The sequence below is a fragment of the Salvelinus alpinus genome, chromosome 7, assembly GCF_045679555.1.
Source record: "Salvelinus alpinus chromosome 7, SLU_Salpinus.1, whole genome shotgun sequence".
Classification (NCBI taxonomy): Eukaryota; Metazoa; Chordata; class Actinopteri; order Salmoniformes; family Salmonidae; genus Salvelinus; species Salvelinus alpinus.
In genome coordinates this window covers 80670082-80690769 of record NC_092092.1, presented here as the reverse complement: position 1 = coordinate 80690769, position 20688 = coordinate 80670082, and the positions used below count along the sequence as shown (strand labels likewise).

The following is a 20688-nucleotide window of genomic DNA, read 5'->3' as shown; positions in this document are numbered from 1 at the left end:
ACGTTTCTTTTTTATCCTGAAAAACTCCCCAGTCCTTTGACTGACCATTGGCCAACGACAAAAAATCTAAACGTAATCCATTTAAAATTCAGGCAGTAACACAACATGTAGAACAAGTAAATGGGTGTGAATACGTTCTGAAGGGAATGTAGGTACGGGTAAAAGTGACTAGATAATAAACGTGTGTGTGTGTATATATATATATATATATATATATATATATATATATATAGTCTGTGTGTTGGGACTGTCAGTGTAGTATGTGTGAGTAGAGTCCAGTCAGTGTGCATAGAGCCAGTGCAAATAATAAAGGAGCTCAATACAAATAGTCTGGGTAGCCATTTTGATGAACTGTTCAGCAGTCTGATGGCTTGGGGGTAGAAGCTGTTCAGCAGTCTTATGGCTTGGGGGTAGAAGCTGTTCAGCAGTCTAATGGCTTGGGGGTAGAAGCTGTTCAGCAGTCTTATGGCTTCGGGGTAGAAGCTGTTCAGGAGTCTAATGGCTTGGGGGTAGAAGCTGTTCAGGAGTCTAATGGCTTGGGGGTAGAAGCTGTTCAGCAGTCTTATGGCTTGGGGGTAGAAGCTGTTCAGCAGTCTAATGGCTTGGGGGTAGAAGCTGTTCAGCAGTCTAATGGCTTGGGGGTAGAAGCTGTTCAGCAGTCTAATGGCTTGGGGGTAGAAGCTGTTCAGGAGTCTAATGGCTTGGGGGTAGAAGCTGTTCAGCAGTCTTATGGCTTGGGGGTAGAAGCTGTTCAGCAGTCTAATGGCTTGGGGGTAGAAGCTGTTCAGCAGTCTAATGGCTTGGGGGTAGAAGCTGTTCAGCAGTCTAATGGCTTGGGGGTAGAAGCTGTTCAGCAGTCTAATGGCTTGGGGGTAGAAGCTGTTCAGCAGTCTTATGGCTTGGGGGTAGAAGCTGTTCAGCAGTCTAATGGCTTGGGGGTAGAAGCTGTTCAGGAGCATTACCCTCTGTAAAGGTTAAGCGAGGCGTGAGAGAGGGGAACGGGGGGAGGGTAAGAGACTGAAGAGGGTGGAGGAGGGGGAGAGGGTGGAAGGAGGGGAGAGAGAGAAGGAGGGAGAGAGAAGAGAGTGAGGGGAATAAGGAGGTAGAGACAGACATGAGATTAAATGAGAAGTATGTCAACCCTGTGACACATCTTTTCCCATTGACTGAAATGTACTGAGAAAAACATCAGCTATTGTGACATTTGACATTTTTGCAAAAACATGCCAGGATGACTATGATATGATGTTGGTCATTGTTAGGTCACCATCAGATGAACTTTAACCTGACAGTCTCTGACATGTGGAACATTACTCATCAGAATTTCACATCCTTCAGTCTGGTTTAAACTGTGAATGAACTCTGGAAAAAAGTGGAGTTGAAGCAGGTTGTGGTAATGGTTGTGGTAATGTTGTATGAATGTTTTCAGGGGGAGAAGGAGTGTCTGAACTCTGAGACCACAGAGTTGAAGAAGAAGGTTCGTTACCTGCAGGATCAGCTGCTGCCCCTCAGTAAACAGAGAGAGTACCAGGAGAAGGAGATACAACGCCTCAACAGGGTCTCTATCGTCTGCGTGTGTACTGTGTGTGTACTGTGTGTGTGTGTGTGTGTACTGTCTGTGTGTGTGTGTACTGTCTGTGTGTGTGTGTGTACTGTCTGTGTGTGTGTGTGTGTGTGTACTGTCTGTGTGTGTGTGTGTACTGTCTGTGTGTGTGTGTACTGTCTGTGTGTGTGTGTACTGTCTGTGTGTGTGTGTACTGTCTGTGTGTGTGTGTACTGTCTGTGTGTGTGTACTGTCTGTCTGTGTGTACTGTCTGTCTGTGTGTACTGTGTGTGTGTACTGTGTGTGTGTACTGTGTGTGTACTGTGTGTGTACTGTGTGTGTGTGTACTGTGTGTGTGTACTGTGCGTGTGTGTGTGTACTGTGTGTGTGTGTGTACTGCGTGTGTGTACTGCGTGTGTGTACTGTGCGTGTGTACTGCGTGTGTGTGTACTGTGTTCTAATTTACTGTCTCCCTCTGCCACCCTTCAGGCTCTAGAAAAGGCCCTGAACCTGCACCCTCCCCCCTCCTCCCAGCAGCCACCGCGCCAGGGCACCAGTGGTAACCATGACGACAGGCCTAGTGACTTGATAACGGTGTTAAAGGAACAGGTCAGTTAGACACACTTAGTACCTGAGGTAATCATCCTCCTCCCTCGCCAACTTAGTACCCGAGGTGGTAATCATCCTCCTCCCTCGCCAACTTAGTACCCGAGGTGGTAATCATCCTCCTCCCTCGCCAACTTAGTACCCGAGGTGGTAATCATCCTCCTCCCTCGCCAACTTAGTACCCGAGGTGGTAATCATCCTCCTCCCTCGCCAACTTAGTACCCGAGGTGGTAATCATCCTCCCTCACCAACTTAGTACCCGAGGTGGTAATCATCCTCCCTCACCAACTTAGTACCCGAGGTGGTAATCATCCTCCCTCACCAACTTAGTACCCGAGGTAATCATCATCCCATTGCTGTAATCATCATCCCATTGCTGTAATCATCATCCCATTGCTGTATCTACTCTCTCAGGTGAAGATCTTTGAGGAGGACTTTCGGAAAGAGCGGAGCGACAGGGAACGAATGAACGAGGAAAAGGAGGACTTGAGGAGACAGGTGGAGAGGCTGCAAGGTCAGGTGACCAACCTCACCAATCAGGTTAGGAGCTGCTTTCATCTGCTTCCTAAATGACACCCTATTCTCTATGTAGTGCACATACCTATGGGCCCTGGTCAATAGTACACTGTATAGGGAATAGGGTGCCTCTTGGGACGCAGACTGTTTCACAGCACTTTGCATTGAATAGGGAGGTTCTCATCTCCTCCACCTCCCATGTGTGGGTTTTCCTGATGTGTGTTCATCCATTTCTGTTGGTTTGTTCCTCTGTCATCTTGTCCAGGCCCAGAGGGAGAGAGGCAAGCTGGAGAGACTACAGATGCAGCATCATAAACAGGTACTGTAGTCACCGGGCCTCAGTCCCTTCTCATCTCCCGCTATAGACGGGTACTGTAGTCACCGGGCCTCAGTCCCTTCTCATCTCCCGCTATAGACGGGTACTGTAGTCACCGGGCATCGGTCCCTTCTCATCTCCCGCTATAGACGGGTACTGTAGCCACCGGGCCTCAGTCCCTTCTCATCTCCCGCTATAGACGGGTACTGTCGTCACCGGGCCTCGGTCCCTTCTCATCTCCCGCTATAGACGGGTACTGTAGCCATCGGGCCTCAGTCCCTTCTCATCTCCCGCTATAGACGGGTACTGTAGCCATCGGGCCTCAGTCCCTTCTCATCTCCCGCTATAGACGGGTACTGTAGTCACCGGGCATCGGTCCCTTCTCATCTCCCGCTATAGACGGGTACTGTAGTCACCGGGCCGCAGTCCCTTCTCATCTCCCGCTATAGACGGGTACTGTAGTCACCGGGCCTCAGTCCCTTCTCATCTCCCGCTATAGACGGGTACTGTAGTCACCGGGCCGCAGTCCCTTCTCATCTCCCGCTATAGACGGGTACTGTAGTCACCGGGCCTCAGTCCCTTCTCATCTCCCGCTATAGATGGGTACTGTCGTCACCGGGCCTCGGTCCCTTCTCATCTCCCGCTATAGACGGGTACTGTAGCCACCGGGCCTCGGTCCCTTCTCATCTCCCGCTATAGACGGGTACTGTAGCCACCGGGCCTCGGTCCCTTCTCATCTCCCGCTATAGACGGGTACTGTAGTCACCGGGCCTCGGTCCCTTCTCATCTCCCGCTATAGACGGGTACTGTAGTCACTGGGCCAGACAAGACAGGTTTACCACCACAGTCATGTGAAGACAAGCCCTATCAGTCTAGTTCCACATAGCACTTAAAGACATCCCTGAAGTAATGACAGCAATAGGATGGACTTTCTCCTGATTTAGATGTAGTACAAACGGCTGTGTGCTTCACTTCCTGTCTGTTTTGAGGAGCACCAACTAGGACTGTGCTTTACTCCAGTTATATCTCAAACTACTGGAACATTCCTCTGCCTGGCTGAAAACAACCCCCTCTGTATTTCCAGACGTAGATAAACTAGACATGTTGTATAAATCCGAGTGACTGGGCGCTGTGCTTCCTCTACCTGCCTGCTTGCCCTGCCTTACTCTGACCGGGGTTACTGAGGTGTGTGTCCCTGTGTTCCCTGGTAGGGCCAGCAGCAGCAGGAGAGGCGTACCTCAGACCCCCCCTCAGGCACCATGAACGGCCCCCTGAGCCCTCACTACTGTGGTCCCTTTACGCAGGTGGCTCCAGGAGGAGGGCCGGGGCAGGACGTCCGGACAATACACCACCAACCCAGGATACTCAACATCGCAGCGGCCGCTGACAGTGTAGCGCAAACGGGACATGGCGACTTCACACCGGTAAGGGTCCGTATCACAATAGATTTATTAGTGGAAACTGTTTAGCAATGGAAAACGAAAATAAGCGTTTTCTTATTGGACTTTTTCAGGTTGTCTATCCCTATTTTGGTTTGTTTTCTTTCCGTTTTGGTTCCTAGTGAATATGATCCAATCCCAAATGGCCCGCGAGCCACTACCCCTAGATTATAGCTACTGACAGAGAAGCGCTTTCCCCTTGCCACTAAGCAGCTACTTGCTGTTTGGAGGCTTAGGCCGGGTTACCGTAAAGCACTTTGTGACAATTTATGTAACAACGATATGAATAAAATGTGATTCCCGGTGCTGTCATCGTTCCCCCAGCCCAGAGGCTCCAGGTGGGCCAGTGCCGGAGATGGTTCCAGACCACCACCAGAGAACATGGGTACGCTGACACAACAGATGGCTACGAAAAAAAGGTTGCAAACTTCTGGAAAACCTGGTTGGAAGATCACCCGGAATCAGGATGCATAAGCAGGAAATTCTGGATCCTCCAACCAGGATATCTGGTTGGGAAAGTTATCTGAATATTTTTTTATTTTTTTTTGCAAAACTCTCTCTCGTTCTGAGTGGCTGATTGTGTGATTGCTTAGAGTTACACCTTTTCCTCTACTCTGTCTATAGATCAGTCCACCGCAACTGGATTTGGAAGAAGAGAGCGATAGAATATTGACCCTGGAAAGCACTAAGGTCCTCTTTGTTCCCTCACCGTGGAGCCAGCTGGGTGGTAGCAGCATGAATCAGTTTGTTTTCAGTTGACCAGGTGTGATTTGAACTATAATTTTCCTACTGAACTGTAGATATCCTGTTGTAATGTTGTTTATACTTGCCTTTTTATAAGCCTACTTGTGAAACACTGTTTTCGCTCTTCAGAATTATATTATAATTTAGATGTTTCTTCTTTAACCTCATATCTTTTGGGAGATTCAATATCTGCTTCATATGATTCTATGCAGGAACTGAAGTCATTTGTGTGTAATAGGTTGAAATGATCAAAATGTAATATTTAAGACAATATACCTACGTGATTATCGGCTATTGACGATCGGCCCACTGCAAAATATGTAACATTTTTACAAAGCTGTTTTTTTATTTACTCGTAGGGTCAAGGGGTCTATTATCCCATGTCAATAACAACAAATACTACTTGTATTCATTCCAACGATATATAATTGATATAGGTAAATTGCCTTGGAATTGGAATCCATAGAAACCGTAAACGTGGATGTTTTCATTTCTGAGAATGTTTTCAGTACCGTTGGTGTTCTAGAACTGTACTGTAAGTATAACTGTTCATACAGTGATTTGTTACAATACATTAAACTTGGGAAGTGAATTTAGCTGGTATGTCACGCCAAAAAAAAAAAACATGATTGTGGTGATCATTTATTTATAATCTACTGTTTTGATGGTTGCATTGACTGACTAAATGTAAATCACTTGTCTTTAGTAATGCTGTTCTTTCTGTTAGTGTACTCCCAATATATTGTAGCTATTGACGTCGTATGTTGGTTACGGCATACATGCGCACGTACCCTCACAAGAGTACCCGATTCGCCAAAAAATTAGCAATGTAATTTCAATGCAACACCTTTATTTATTTAAATATTTGATAATCGATTGCAATATGTGTTGCTATCCTAAGGTAGACAAGTCCTCAACATATTTACCCCCAAAGCTGTCCAGTCATATGTCTGGAGGATTGGTTCATAGTTCGTAGTATACCCAGGCTTTGTCCCAATAGTCTTGAATGGCTTCCTTCCCTGGCTTCCTTTCCTGGCTTCCTTTCCTGGCTTCCTTTCCTGGCTTCCTTTCCTGACTTCCTTTCCTGACTTCCTTTCCTGACTTCCTTTCCTGACTTCCTTTCATTCCCTAATGCTGACAGTTGATAGCACTACTGTAGGCTGGTTCTGGTTAGCCTACCTGAGCGCTCTGCTAGCAGTCTATGGTCAGTATACTGTAGGAGCTGTAATATGTGAATTTTATATTGAGTTAACAGGGTACGATTGGTCTCCATCATATTGCTTTAACCTGTCCGTCATGTCTTCTTTTTTTTTTTGCATCAGAGGAGAGGAAACAAAGCTTTTTTTTTTAAATAATCTTTTTTTTAAACGGAGACTCGGCTAACCCCCAAGGATCAGTCAGTCAGCGATTTACCTCAGTGATAAACCACCTCAGCCAGACTCCCGGCCCTGGTCAAAAGTCCCTTTTGCTGTTGGGGCCACATCCCTGACTCCGCTGGCTTCTGTCTCAATCCTGTAAGACCAGCAGCTCCATACTAATGCCTATCTATCAACAGTATCTATCCGGCAGAACCTCTGTGATACCGTCAAGAGCCGTTTTGAATTCCAAACCCAGCCTTGTACCTTACCCCCAGGTACTTCTGTTGATCAGAGGATTGGATAGGTGTTGATAAAATGGTGCAGAGTTATTACTATATTGCTTATACTTTACCGATGCTTTGATATCTCCACTAGTGTCTGGAGATTCAAGGGGCGAGGGGTTGGTCACTACCCTAGAGCTCCAATCCTTCTGATGTGTGATTTGGTTTGGTGGTGAACTAGTCTTCTGTATCTCCTGAATCAAAGCTACATAGGATTGCATATGTATGGGTATTATAAACCTTTTGTGTATGTTGCATTCAGACTGGTAAAGATGGGTGTTTTATTCACAATGTTCACTGTAAATCCACTTGGATTTTCAAAGACGTTAGATTCCAGAATGGTCCAATAGTTGAATTGCACTTTGAAAGGAATGTTTTGTTTTTTCCCCCTCTGGCAGTTGTCTTTTTCTAGTTTGGAGTTCTGGAGTTTTGCAGGAGGCAAAAAAAGCACAATACCTTTTTGTATTTGACTGGCTTAATAAACATATCCTAAATGTCTTCGTACATCTTACTCTGGTGGTTGTCATTTTAAAGTTTTTCTTTGTTGACCTAGACATTTTGTGAAAACATTTGAGTGGCCACAAACACCACAGTTCATCATCGTTTACAGGAAGAACTTGGCACGATGTTGCACTGACGTGATTTATTGACATGAATTAGTCAGGCAACAGCAGTGGGTAACCAGGCGTCTGGTCTGGGTGGCAGGACCAGGAGGTAACATGGCTCCCAGGGTTACCAGGCCCAGCCTGAATGCACTGAAGGACTGGCCTGGACCCTAGACTCAGGTTTGGCACCACAGACTCACTGTTTTCAAGCCTCACCTTCATACAACATGCCACCTCCTCTACGACCAGCGACCCTTACCCACTACCACCACAGCCAGCCGTTCATTTGAATTGATTGACATTTCTTCTACAAATCAGTTGAATGATGTTCTATTCTACACATACATGGCTTGTCAGAGGTTTTTTGACAAGGATTGGGAAAAAAGGTGTTGTATGACATTGGTTTCCCTGATCCAGATTAAGCCTACTCTTGGAACACAATGACAGCATACTCATTGGAGAATTTCCATTGAAAGTGCTTTTTAGTCCAGAAAGAAGAGGCTTAATCTGGACACTGGAAACCAGTCCACTGTGTTTTCATGTATCTAAAAGGTAAATCTAATAAATCTGTAGGCTGAATTTGAACTTTCCATCAAGGTTTGGATGAATTCCAATTCAATTCAGGAATTTACTCCACTGAAATGGAATCGTCCCCAGCCCTGATAACACAGGCGGCATTCCAAATGGCACCATGTTCCCAATATAGTGCACTACTTTTGACCAGAGCCCTATGGGCCCCGGTCAATTGGAGAATTTCCAGTAGTGCACTATATTGGGATTAGGGTGCCATTTGGGACACGCAGGCAGTAAAACCTTAGTCAATGTTCTGCTGGGTGGACTGGGAGAAGAGTTGACGGAGGTATTTGAGGATGTCCTCCCGAACCTCAGACACTGGGACCCGGGGGAACCACCTCATCACGGGCTTCCCGTCCGGTCCGACCAGGAACTTCTCAAAATTCCACTTGATGTCGTTGATCTTCAGGGGCTCCCAGAACAGCCTGTTGGTGGGGTTCCCAAAGCTGTCCCCTACCGGCGGGCAGGAGTTCTAGAAGACAGGGTTATAGTGTTAGAACAGTTCTAGAAGACAGGGTTATAGGGTTAGAACAGTTCTAGAAGACAGGGTTAGGGTTCGAACAGTTCTAGAAGACAGGGTTAGAACAGTTCTAGAAGACAGGGTTATAGGGTTAGAACAGTTCTAGAAGACAGGGTTATAGGGTTAGAACAGTTCTAGAAGACAGGGTTAGAACAGTTCTAGAAGACAGGGTTAGAACAGTTCTAGAAGACAGGGTTATAGGGTTAGAACAGTTCTAGAAGACAGGGTTAGAACAGTTCTAGAAGACAGGGTTAGAGGGATAGAACAGTTCTAGAAGACAAGGTTAGAACAGTTCTAGAAGACAGGGTTAGAGGGATAGAACAGTTCTAGAAGACAGGGATAGAACAGTTCTAGAAGACAGGGTTAGAGGGATAGAACAGTTCTAGAAGACAGGGATAGAACAGTTCTAGAAGACAGGGTTAGAACAGTTCTAGAAGACAAGGTTAGAACTACCGTTGGGCAGGTTGTGTTGTCCTATCAGAAGGATGTTACCGGAAGGATCCCAAGTCATACTCTTTTTGGACAGAGTGCATCAGATACATAGGCTAAATATACTGGGACAAAGGGGCTCTGTTTCGCTCGCTAGGACGTTTTTTTCTTGTTCACATTTTTGGTGAAGCATGTCTTCCCTTGGCAACCATGAATACAGCCAGTGTTGTAGGCCTAATGACACCTGCTGAATGTCCATAATAAACCACTTCTCTACTTTCTTAACAACACTATCAGCAAGGCAGGTCCTACAGACTCTAATTTTGTCCCACCTGGACTACTGTTCAGTAGTGTGGTCAGGTGCCACAAAGAGGGATCTTTGTCTCAGAACAGGGCAGCACAGCTGGCCCTTAAATGTACACAGAGAGCTAACATTAATAATACGCATGTGAATCTCTCATGGCTTAAAGTGGAGGAGAGATTGACTTCATCACTACTTGTTTTTGTAAGAAGTGTTGACAAGCTGAATGCACCGAGCTGTCTGTTTAAACTACTAGCACACAGCTCAGACACCCATACATACCCCACAAGACATGCCACCAAAGATATACTCACAATCCCCAAGTCCAGAACAGACTATGGGAGACACACAGTACTACATAGAGCCATGACTACATGGACTATTCCACATCAAGTAACTGATGCAAGCAGTAGAATCAGATCTAAAAACTTATGGAACAGCGGGGACTGTGAAGAAGACACACACACACAGGTACAGACACGCATAAGACACGTACTCGACACACACGTACACATGGATGTTGTATTGTAGATATGTTGTAGTAGAGTAGTGGCATGAGGAAACACACTAAATGTGTTGGGTAAAATGTTATGAAATGTCATGTAATATTTTAAACTGTATATAACTGCCTTAATGTTGCTGGACCCCAGGAAGAGTAGCTGCTGCCTTGGCAGGAACTAATGGGGATCCATAATAAACCCCAGGAAGAGTAGCTGCTGCCTTGGCAGGAACTAATGGGGATCCATAATAAACCCCAGGAAGAGTAGCTGCTGCCTTGGCAGGAACTAATGGGGATCCATAATAAATACAAATACAAATGACCCTGTTTGTAACAGATGTCTCTTTCCATTCATTAAATGGCGCGTGCACAGTGCACTGTTTGGAGGCTGGGATTATTTGGAGTGGACGAACGTGAGCAGCCGGAGGTAACCTACTTTTTGAAGTGATTTGTTTGACAATCAGATGAAAACATAATGACTGGTTGTGTTCATGCCACAATAAAAATGTAATACATTTGTACCATTAAATGGCATGTCTTTACTATTAGACCTATTAAAAACAATGTCTGTACCCAATAGACCCAGTGAATGTCACGGTATAATTCTCACTGTGTAACACAGTTGCAAATGTGTTATAGAGTGATTTTGCCAGCTGTCACATCCACAGTATCTGTCCAATAATTCAGTCAGGATTATAGTGGGAAGTAAGTCGCCCACAAAGTGTTATTGGCTCCGCTGTACACTAGGATGACAACAATCTGTCACTTGTAGGATGGCAGAATTCTGATAACTTTTTTTTTTAAATGTTGAAGTTTTCCAGAAGTCCTGGTTGGAGGTTTTCGGGTTTCTGTAAAACCTGGGAATATTGAGTGCGTTTCCCGATTTTTTTTCAACTCTAATCACTTGCTTACTTTAAGGAAAGTGTAGACTCCTTGTTCTGTGTCTCCGTTCACATCCCCCCTTTGGAATAGCAGGAAGTTTGGAACGAATCCATTTCCTGGTCGGACATGCCTGGAACCCAAGGAGAGAGAGATCCACTTATCACTGGGCTGCCTCCCAAATGGTACTCTATTCCCTATATAGTCCCCTACTTCTGACCAGGGCCCATAAGGCTCTGACCAGGGCCCATAAGGCCCCATAAGGCCCTGACCAGGCCCCATAAGGCTCTGACCAGGCCCCATAAGGCCCTGACCAGGGCCCATAAGGCCCTGACCAGGCCCCATAAGGCTCTGACCAGGCCCCATAAGGCCCTGACCAGGCCCCATAAGGCCCTGACCAGGCTCTGACCAGGCCCCATAAGGTTCTGATCAGGGCCCATAAGGCTCTGACCAGGCCCCATAAGGTTCTGACCAGGGCCCATAAGGCTCTGACCAGGCCCCATAAGGCTCTGACCAGGTTCTGACCAGGCCCCATAAGGCTCTGACCAGGCCCCATAAGGCTCTGGTCAAAAGTAGCACGGTATTTAGGGAATAGGGTGCCATTTGGGACACAACCACTGGCTAGACATGCTTTTGAGAACTTAAAGGACCTTTTTAATGGGTGCGCAAACTCACTAAGCTATTGCCCTAGATAGACAGACTATGTGACACGAACACGAACCACAACACTGTTAAGCCTCTTATGCATACAAACTCTGCTTTTACTAGAGGTTAACAACCCAGGTTATAAACCCAAATATACTGAAGGCAGACACTGGTGAAACCAGGGTTTCTAGTCTGGTGTCTGGTATACATGGGGTTTAAGCTGACCAGGAGTAGAGTCTAAGGTGACCTAGAGGGACCAGATACCATAGGAATGTTGTTTTTTCTTCTCAGAGTGAGCTATAACTTAGGGATCTGTATATCGCTTCTCAGAAACTGATCTCCCGATTCTGGGATGTTTTTCCCAAACTAAATGAAGCTCTGTTGATTGACAGAGGATTTGCCTTTATTGGCATGCAAGACACTTGCATTAGTTTCAGGTTTATTTCACCTTCATAATAAAAACATTGGTAATGTACAGTATATCATATACATTAGACCACTTTATATGTATTTTAATGACTGTTCAATTGTTAACGGGTCTTTGAGATAAACAATACTTACTTTAGAGTGGCCAGAATCTCATGATTGTCTCCTGGCTCCTGTTTTCCAAACTGATTGGAGGGGAACCCGAGAATGGTAAACCCATAATCCTTCATCTCCTCGTGTAGTGCATTCAACTCTGATTAGATAACACACACACGCACACACACACACACACACACACACACACACACACACACACACACACACACACACACACACACACACACACACACACACACACACACACACACACACACACACACACACACACACACACACACAGCTGGATTAAAGGTTTTATAATAGAAAGATGACAACAACAACAAGATCAATCTGATAAACCCTTGGGTAACTTGAGGTCAAAATCAGATTTCTAAACAACGTACAGTAAGTATGGCGTAATACTACAGTTTTCCCTGTTGTGGTCACATATGGACTAGCCTTCGTGTTTGTTGCAGAGCACTCTAGGGGCTCTAGCCTTTGTGTTTGTTGCAGAGCACTCTAGGGGCTCTAGCCTTCGTGTTTGTTGCAGAGCACTCTAGGGGCTCTAGCCTTCGTGTTTGTTGCAGAGCACTCTAGGGGCTCCATTCCTAGGATCAGCTTTAACCGACAGCTGCATTGCGGTTGTTTTGAAATGTGTCGGGAGTTGAAACTGCGTTAGCTCTGTCAAATCCGCAAGCGGCTCCCGGCATTATACCTAAAGCGGACATTGCCATTGGCTGCACAGAGTCGCATTAACAGACTTTGTTTACAAGCTCCAACACTGGAATGTGAGATGTAATCTGCACCTCCATTAGGCTGATAGAAATCCTCATTATTTAGTTTAATGATTTTTCTATTTGAGCCTCATTATTTCTATATAGCCTACACTTCCTCCTTCTGGGTGTGGCTTCGTGACAATGATCACAAGAGCAGCAGCTCACCGATCTGACAGCTCCAACGCAGTTCCCACCTCCAACACAGCCAAAACGTCAGCTTTGCGGGTGACGGCTATCGCCGGTTAACACTCGATCTGATTGAATCTAGGCCTCAGTCAGTCAAGCCTGTTAGTCTATGTATGGACTTGCTCATTGTAAGAGGGATTTACAGGGTTTTGGGGATAAACTAAGTGTGGGTAAAGTTGGGCTGTATCCAGATGTTCATATCGTCGTACCGTTTTCTGTACCATACCAGGGTATACGATAGTATCGAATTTGCACACAAGCGGTGCTATTAAAAAAACAATTTAGGCAACAGGCATGTTGATCCAGGAGGGGATTGAATGTCTGCTATAATAATCAAGAACCTTGATCTTGACATCTAGCAGGTTAGCAAAGCAGATGCATAGCTGGAGCCCTGAGCTGGATATAATAGGATTTGATTATATCTATGATTAGATTTATTAGATTTCTTAGTTATAAGCAGTGGCGTAGCACGCACGCCGGTATCGAAAATCATACAGCCTGGTATTTAGAAATACCCCGGTATAAATGTAACAGTATAACGTCCCCTCGCCCCAACCTCGGGCGCGAACCAGGGACCCTCTGCACACATCAACAACAGTCACCCACGAAGCGTCGTTACCCATCGCTCCACAAAGGCCGCGGCCCTTGCAGAGCAAGGGGCAACACTACTTCTAGGTTTCAGAGCAAGTGACGTAACTGATTGAAACGCTAGTAGCGCGTACCCGCTAACTAGCTATTTCACATCCGTTACACTCACCCCCCTTTCAACCTCCTCCTTTTCCGCAGCAACCAGTGATCCGGGTCAACAGCATCAATGTAACAGTATAACTTTAAACCGTCCCCTCGCCCCGACACGGGCGCGAACCAGGGACCCTCTGCACACATCAACAACAGTCACCCACGAAGCGTCGTTACCCATCGCTCCACAAAGGCCGCTGCCCTTGCAGAGCAAGGGGCAACACTACTTCTAGGTTTCAGAGCAAGTGACGTAACTGATTGAAACGCTAGTAGCGCATACCCGCTAACTAGCTAGCCATTTCACATCCGTTACATAAACGGTATATCGCCCAAGACTAAGCGTGGGGACAGTTTACTGTGAAGCCTCGAGTTAGCCTACTGCAGTTAGCTAACTCCACGGTTAGCCTACTGCAGTTAGCTAACACCACTGTTAGCCTACTGTAGTTAGCTAACTCCACTGTTAGCCTACTGCAGTTTGCTAACTCCACTGTTAGCCTACTGCATTTAGCTAACTCCACTGTTAGCCTACTGCAGTTTGCTAACTCCACTGTTAGCCTACTGCAGTTTGCTAACTCCACTGTTAACCTACTGCAGTTTGCTAACTCCACTGTTAGCCTACTGCAGTTTGCTAACTCCACTGTTAGCCTACTGCATTTAGCTAACTCCACTGTTAGCCTACTGCAGTTTGCTAACTCCACTGTTAGCCTACTGCAGTTTGCTAACTCCACTGTTAGCCTACTGCAGTTAGCTAACTCCACTGTTAGCCTACTGCAGTTAGCTAACTCCCCTGTTAGCCTACTGCAGTTAGCTAACTCCACTGTTAGCCTACTGCAGTTTGCTAACTCCACTGTTAGCCTACTGCAGTTTGCTAACTCCACTGTTAGCCTACTGCAGTTTGCTAACTCCACTGTTAGCCTACTGCAGTTTGCTAACTCCACTGTTAGCCTACTGCAGTTTGCTAACTCCACTGTTAGCCTACTGCAGTTAGCTAACTCCACTGTTAGCCTACTGCAGTTAGCTAACTCCACTGTTAGCCTACTGCAGTTAGCTAACTCCACTGTTAGCCTACTGCAGTTAGCTAACTCCACTGTTAGCCTACTGCAGTTAGCTAACTCCACTGTTAGCCTACTGCATTTAGCTAACTCAACTGTTAGCCTACTGCAGTTTGCTAACTCCACTGTTAGCCTACTGCAGTTTGCTAAGTCCACTGTTAGACTACTGCAGTTAGCTAACTCCACTGTTAGCCTACTGCATTTAGCTAACTCAACTGTTAGCCTACTGCAGTTTGCTAACTCCACTGTTAGCCTACTGCAGTTTGCTAACTCCACTGTTAGCCTACTGCAGTTTGCTAACTCCACTGTTAGCCTACTGCAGTTTGCTAACTCCACTGTTAGCCTACTGCAGTTTGCTAACTCCACTGTTAGCCTACTGCAGTTTGCTAACTCCACTGTTAGCCTACTGCAGTTTGCTAACTCCACTGTTAGCCTACTGCAGTTTGCTAACTCCACTGTTAGCCTACTGCAGTTTGCTAAGTCCACTGTTAGCCTACTGCAGTTTGCTAAGTCCACTGTTAGACTACTGCAGTTTGCTAACTCCACTGTTAGCCTACTGCAGTTTGCTAACTCCACTGTTAGCCTACTGCAGTTTGCTAACTCCACTGTTAGCCTACTGCAGTTTGCTAACTCCACTGTTAGCCTACTGCAGTTTGCTAACTCCACTGTTAGCCTACTGCAGTTTGCTAACTCCACTGTTAGCCTACTGCAGTTTGCTAACTCCACTGTTAGCCTACTGCAGTTTGCTAAGTCCACTGTTAGCCTACTGCAGTTTGCTAACTCCACTGTTAGTATACTGCAGTTTGCTAACTCCACTGTTAGCCTACTGCAGTTTGCTAACTCCACTGTTAGCCTACTGCAGTTTGCTAACTCCACTGTTAGCCTACTGCAGTTTGCTAACTCCACTGTTAGCCTACTGCAGTTTGCTAACTCCACTGTTAGCCTACTGCAGTTTGCTAACTCCACTGTTAGCCTACTGCAGTTAGCTAACTCCACTGTTAGCCTACTGCAGTTTGCTAACTCCACTGTTAGCCTACTGTTACAATGTTAGTCTTAAACCAGACAGTCTTACCCAGGTACTGGAAGGTGAGTCCTCAGTAAGTGGCTACGTTGATGAAGAGGACGGTCTTCCCCATGTACTCACTGAGGGAGACAGAACGACTCCCATTCAGTGTCTTAGCTTTGTAGTTATAGATGGTGCCACCTTTGGATGGGTCACACACCTGAGGATCAACACACACACATTTAAACGGGTTATGCATATTCTCTGCTGTATAGCCATTTTCCCTGAAGTGTGTTTATTTATGCATATACTTTCTTGTGGTGCTATCAGCTGTTTGTCTTAAGAAAATTGGTCAAAGCACATAGAACCAGTTTTCAATCTTCAACAAAAATCGAAATTAATCAATGACATCCAATAGTGATATCTGTCCCTCCTAATTGACCAAGAATGTAGCCACTGGTATTCTACTTGCTTGACATAATGAATCATGTGTATTTATCTGTCTAGGGTACATCTTGGTCAACCGAGTGCCGTCTGTTCTTTCGACCAATAGATTTTTCCATTCATATATATACACACACCCTATGTGTTTTAATTTATATGCACTGAGCTTGTCTGATGCTTTAAACCAGGGGTGTCAAACTCATTCCATGGAGGGCCTAGTGTCTGCTGGTTTTTCCTTTCAATTAAGACTTTATTTTATTTTTATTTTACCGTTATTTTACCAGGTAAGTTGACTGAGAACACGTTCTCATTTGCAGCAACGACCTGGGGAATAGTTACAGGGGAGAGGAGGGGGATGAATGAGCCAATGATAAGACTTAGACAACCAGGTGATTTCCTTACTAATCAGTGACCTTAATTCATCAATCAACCGAAAACCCGCAGACACTTGGCCCTTGACCGAATAACACGCGCTTTCAGCACATTTGATGAAATAATGAACACAAAAATGACTCAAGAGAGAGCCAGAGATCAAGATAACCAGAAAAAGAAAAAGGTATTCCCAACCCCCCCTCCTCCCGCTGCTGCTGGCCTGTCAATACGCTCCTGAAGGTGCGGGTAATAGGCATGTGGAATGCCAATTTACCTTACCATTTAAATCAGTTATGATTTTCATATGCACATTTTCATGGAACAATTTAATTTCAATTCTAATAACGTATTTGTGTTCTATTGCCAACTAGGTAAAATTAGCCTACATAAAGCCAACAAATAAAAACATTGTAAGTAGAAAATATATCCTATAAATCACATTGGCTAAGCATGGGGGTTTGCATAACTATTCACCCCCCCAAAGTCAATACTTTGTACAGCCACCTTTTGCAGCAATTACAGCTGCAAGTCTCTTGGGTATGTCTCTATAAGCTTGGCACATCTAGCCACTGAGATTTTTTCCCCATTATTCAAGACAAAACTGCTCCAGCTCCTTCAAGTTGGATGGGTTCCGCTTGTGTACAGCAATCTTCTCAATTGGATTGAGGTCTGGGCTTTGACTAGGCCATTCCAAGACATTTAAATGTTTCCGCTTAAACCACTCGAGTGTTGCTTTAGCAGTATGCTGAGGGTCATTGTCCTGCTGGAAGGTGAACCTCCATCCCAGTCTCAAATCTATGGAAGACTGAAACAGGTTTCCCTCAAGAATTTCCCTGTATTTAATGTCATACATCATTCCTTCAATTCTGACCAGTTTCCCAATCCTTGCCAATGAAAAACATCCCCACAGCATGATGCTGCCACCACCATGCTTCACTGTAGGGATGGTGTTCTCGGGGTGATGTGAGGTGTTGGGTTTGCGCCAGACATAGCATTTTCCTTGACGGCCAAAAAGCTCAATTTTAGTCTCATCTGACCAGAGTATCTTCTTCCATATGTTTGGGGAGTCTCCAACATGCCTTTTGGCAAACACCAAACATGTTTGCTTATTTTTTTCTGCCCACTCTTCCGTAAAGCCCAGCTCTGTGGAGTGTACGGCTTAAAGTGGTCCTATGGACAGATACTCCAATCTCCGCTGTGGAGCTTTGCCGCTCCTTCAGGGTTATCTTTAGGCTCTCTGTTGCCTCTCTGATTAATGCCCTCCTTGCCTGGTCTGTGAGTTTTGGTGGGCGGCCCTCTTTTGGCAGGGTTGTTGTGGTGCCATATTCTTTCCATTTTTTATTAATGGATTTAATGGTGCTCCGTGGGATGTTCAAAGTTTCTGATCTTTTTTTATAACCCAACCCTTATCTGTCCTCCTCCACAACTTTGTCCCTGACCTGTTTGGAGAACTCCTTGGTCTTCATAGTGCCGCTTGCTTTGTGGTGCCCCTTGCTTAGTTGTGTTGCAGACTCTGGGGCCTTTCAGAACAGGTGTATATATACTGAGATCATGTGACATATCATGTGGCACTTAGATTGCACACAGGTGAACTTTATTTAACTAATTATGTGACTTCTGAAGGTAATTGTTTGTGTATGTACATTACATGAAATCCAAATAAAAATACATTTAAATTACAGGTTGTAATGCAACAAAATAGGAAAAACGCCAAGGTGGGTGAATACTTTTGCAAGGCACTGTAGGTTGTGAGCTCAAAAGTGTCCACAATGACAACGGTAAAGGACTGTACACTATATATATATATATATATATATATATACAAAAGTATGTGGACACCCCTTCAAATGAGTGGATTCTGCTATTTCAGCCACACCCGTTGCTGACAGGTGTAAAAAAAAATGCACACCGCCATGCAATCTCCATAGACAAACATTGGCAGTAGAATGGCCTTACTGAAGAGCTCAGTGACTTTGAACGTGGCACCATCATACAATGCCACCTTTCCAACAAGTCAGTTTGTCAAATTTCTGCCCTGCTAGAGCTGTCCCGGTCAACTGTAAGTGCTGTTATTGTGAAGTGGAAACGTCTAGGAGCAACAACGGCTCAGCCGTGAAGTGGTAGTCCACACAAGCTGCCAGAACGGTACCGCCGAGTGCTGAAGCGCATGTAAAGTTCGCCGCCATTGGACTCCGGAGCAGTGGAAACGCGTTCTCTGGAGTGATGAATCACGCTTCACCATCTGGCAGTCCGACGGATGAATCTGGGTTTGGCGGGTGCTCAGGAGAACGCTACCTGCCTAAATGCATAGTGCCAACTGTAAAGTTTGCCGGAGGAATAATAGTCTGGGGCTGTTTTTCATGGTTTGGGCTAGGACCCTTAGTTCCAGTGAAGGGAAGTCTTAACGCTACAACATACAATTACTTACTAGACGATTCTGTGCTTCCAACTTTGTGGCAACAGTTTGGGGAAGGCCATTTCCTGTTTCGCATGACAATGCCCCCATGCACAAAGCTTGGTCCATACAGAAATGGTTTGTTGAGATCGGTGTGGAAGAACTTGACTGGCCTGCACAGAGCCCTGACCTCAAACTCATCTAACACCTTTGGGATGAATTGGAACGCTGACTGCTCGTGGCTGAATAGAAGCAAGTCCCACCAGTAATGTTCTAATTTCTAGTGGAAAGCCTTCCCAGAAGAGTGGAGGCTGTTATAGCAGCAAAGGGGGGGACCAACTCCATTTTAATGCCCACGATATTGGAATGAGATGTTCGACGAGCAGGTGTCCACATACTTTTGATCATGTAGTGTATATTGAAAGCATTAACATAAATTAAGTAACCAAACAAACATTGTAGATTCACACAATTAAGTTATGAAACAATGAATGCGCGCAAAATGGCGGGAGAGAGCGCACTCTGGAGAGAGACGTGCCTTGTGCATCTCTTAGCCACACTCCCCTTTTTGACTCAACATTTTAAATTATACCCAAGAAACATTACCTTCACACACAGGCTTACTGTAGGCCTGAGGAATGCTCTCACAAACGGTGTCAGGTCTAAAGCAGTAGTCACTTATGGGAAACCAATGCAATTGAGAAACGAATGCAATTTCACTTATTTGATCAATTTTATTAAATTGCTTGGCTACCAAGACAAATAGTCTCGCGGCACGCGTGATTTATGGACTGTTCCATACGCAATGGATTAGTCCACTGAGACAAGGCGCAAATCAGACAGGTAAGGTATCTCATGTATCATGAAAAATAAAATAAATTGCGACTGCTTGACAACAACAAAAAATCTCAGTCGGCCAACAGTTTATTGACCAAATAATCAACTAGTCGACTAAACAGGGTCAGCCCTAATTGTATCTATCGGATGATGTTATTATTATTATTTTTAAACGATTCTCAGGTGGCCAGTGGTTTTCTGGAAACGTCCATTCCACCGACGTGTCACTTACAATGATAGTAAGATAACAGGCGAGTTTTGCGTAATGGTTCGCGTGACGCTCCAAGGATAAATCAATATTTAGTCCCCTGATAGAAATAATCAATTTAACAAAAACCACTGGATTGTGAAATAAACAGAATCATTACTGACCACAACAAAACGATCAAAACAAAGTGCCACCTGTAAAATATTAGCCTTGGTAGCAATTTAGTTCTCCCAACCATATTTTTCAGAGGAAATTCTATTGTGTCAATCGTAATATCACTAGGCTATATAATATATTAATCGATTTACAGAAGGGAAATTACCTGACTGAGTGAGTCGTCTGCAGCGCAGGGCTTTAACAGCCCCAGTAGAACCAGAGGTAGGACCCACAGACTCTCCTGCATGCCCCGCATCGTCACAGTGAGAGGGACCTGTCCGCTCCTTCTCCTTCCCCTGGGACCGAGTTAATCATCTATTCAGTGTGATCTTTCCACGCAGTGACAACAAGCTGACGCACATTTCACTCTCAGCCAATACAAATCCAGAGCCCAGTCTCCAATGTTTGTTTTTTTCTCTCTCACTGGGCTTCGTGTTGTTATTTATCACTTGTATAGTGCCGAAGACGACTGCTTTTTGACAGAGTAGACATCCAGAGAGGTCAGTCACCACACACACTGACAAATGACAAAATAGATATCAAGAGAGGTCAGTGACCACACGCTATTCATAGCAACACATCAGCAGTTATTTTTAGTCTTTTAATCAAAATCTGATGTCTATCATCATCACCATGTTTGATGTGGCAGAAATACATTTACAATTATGATAGAATTGATTAATTCTACTAAATAAGCAACCATAATGTGTTATAGGCCTACCAGAATACAAAATGTCACTAA

General features: G+C 45.1%; 1 protein-coding gene and 1 pseudogene across 30 annotated transcripts in view; one reads left to right on the top strand and one right to left on the bottom strand.

Moving 5' to 3' along the window:
• Positions 1 to 5869, top strand: part of LOC139581759 (TNFAIP3-interacting protein 1-like) — a 31572-nt gene extending 25703 nt beyond the window's left edge. For 9 of the 30 annotated variants that reach the window (XM_071411875.1, XM_071411891.1, XM_071411876.1 and 6 more), the window contains 7 exons: positions 1430 to 1573; positions 2033 to 2152; positions 2564 to 2689; positions 2931 to 2984; positions 4193 to 4411; positions 4745 to 4929; positions 5045 to 5869. In XM_071411875.1, the coding sequence (XP_071267976.1) occupies positions 1430 to 1573; positions 2033 to 2152; positions 2564 to 2689; positions 2931 to 2984; positions 4193 to 4411; positions 4745 to 4894 (813 nt within the window). In that variant the 3' untranslated portion in view covers positions 4895 to 4929; positions 5045 to 5869. The remainder of the gene's footprint in view (positions 1 to 1429; positions 1574 to 2032; positions 2153 to 2563; positions 2690 to 2930; positions 2985 to 4192; positions 4412 to 4744; positions 4930 to 5044) is intronic. The other 21 variants (XM_071411895.1, XM_071411883.1, XM_071411894.1 and 18 more) reach the window with 12 other exon arrangements.
• A 1562-nt stretch (positions 5870 to 7431) lies between these two features.
• On the bottom strand, positions 7432 to 20262 carry LOC139581760 (glutathione peroxidase 3-like; annotated as a pseudogene).
• Between the last annotated feature and the right edge of the window lie 426 nt (positions 20263 to 20688).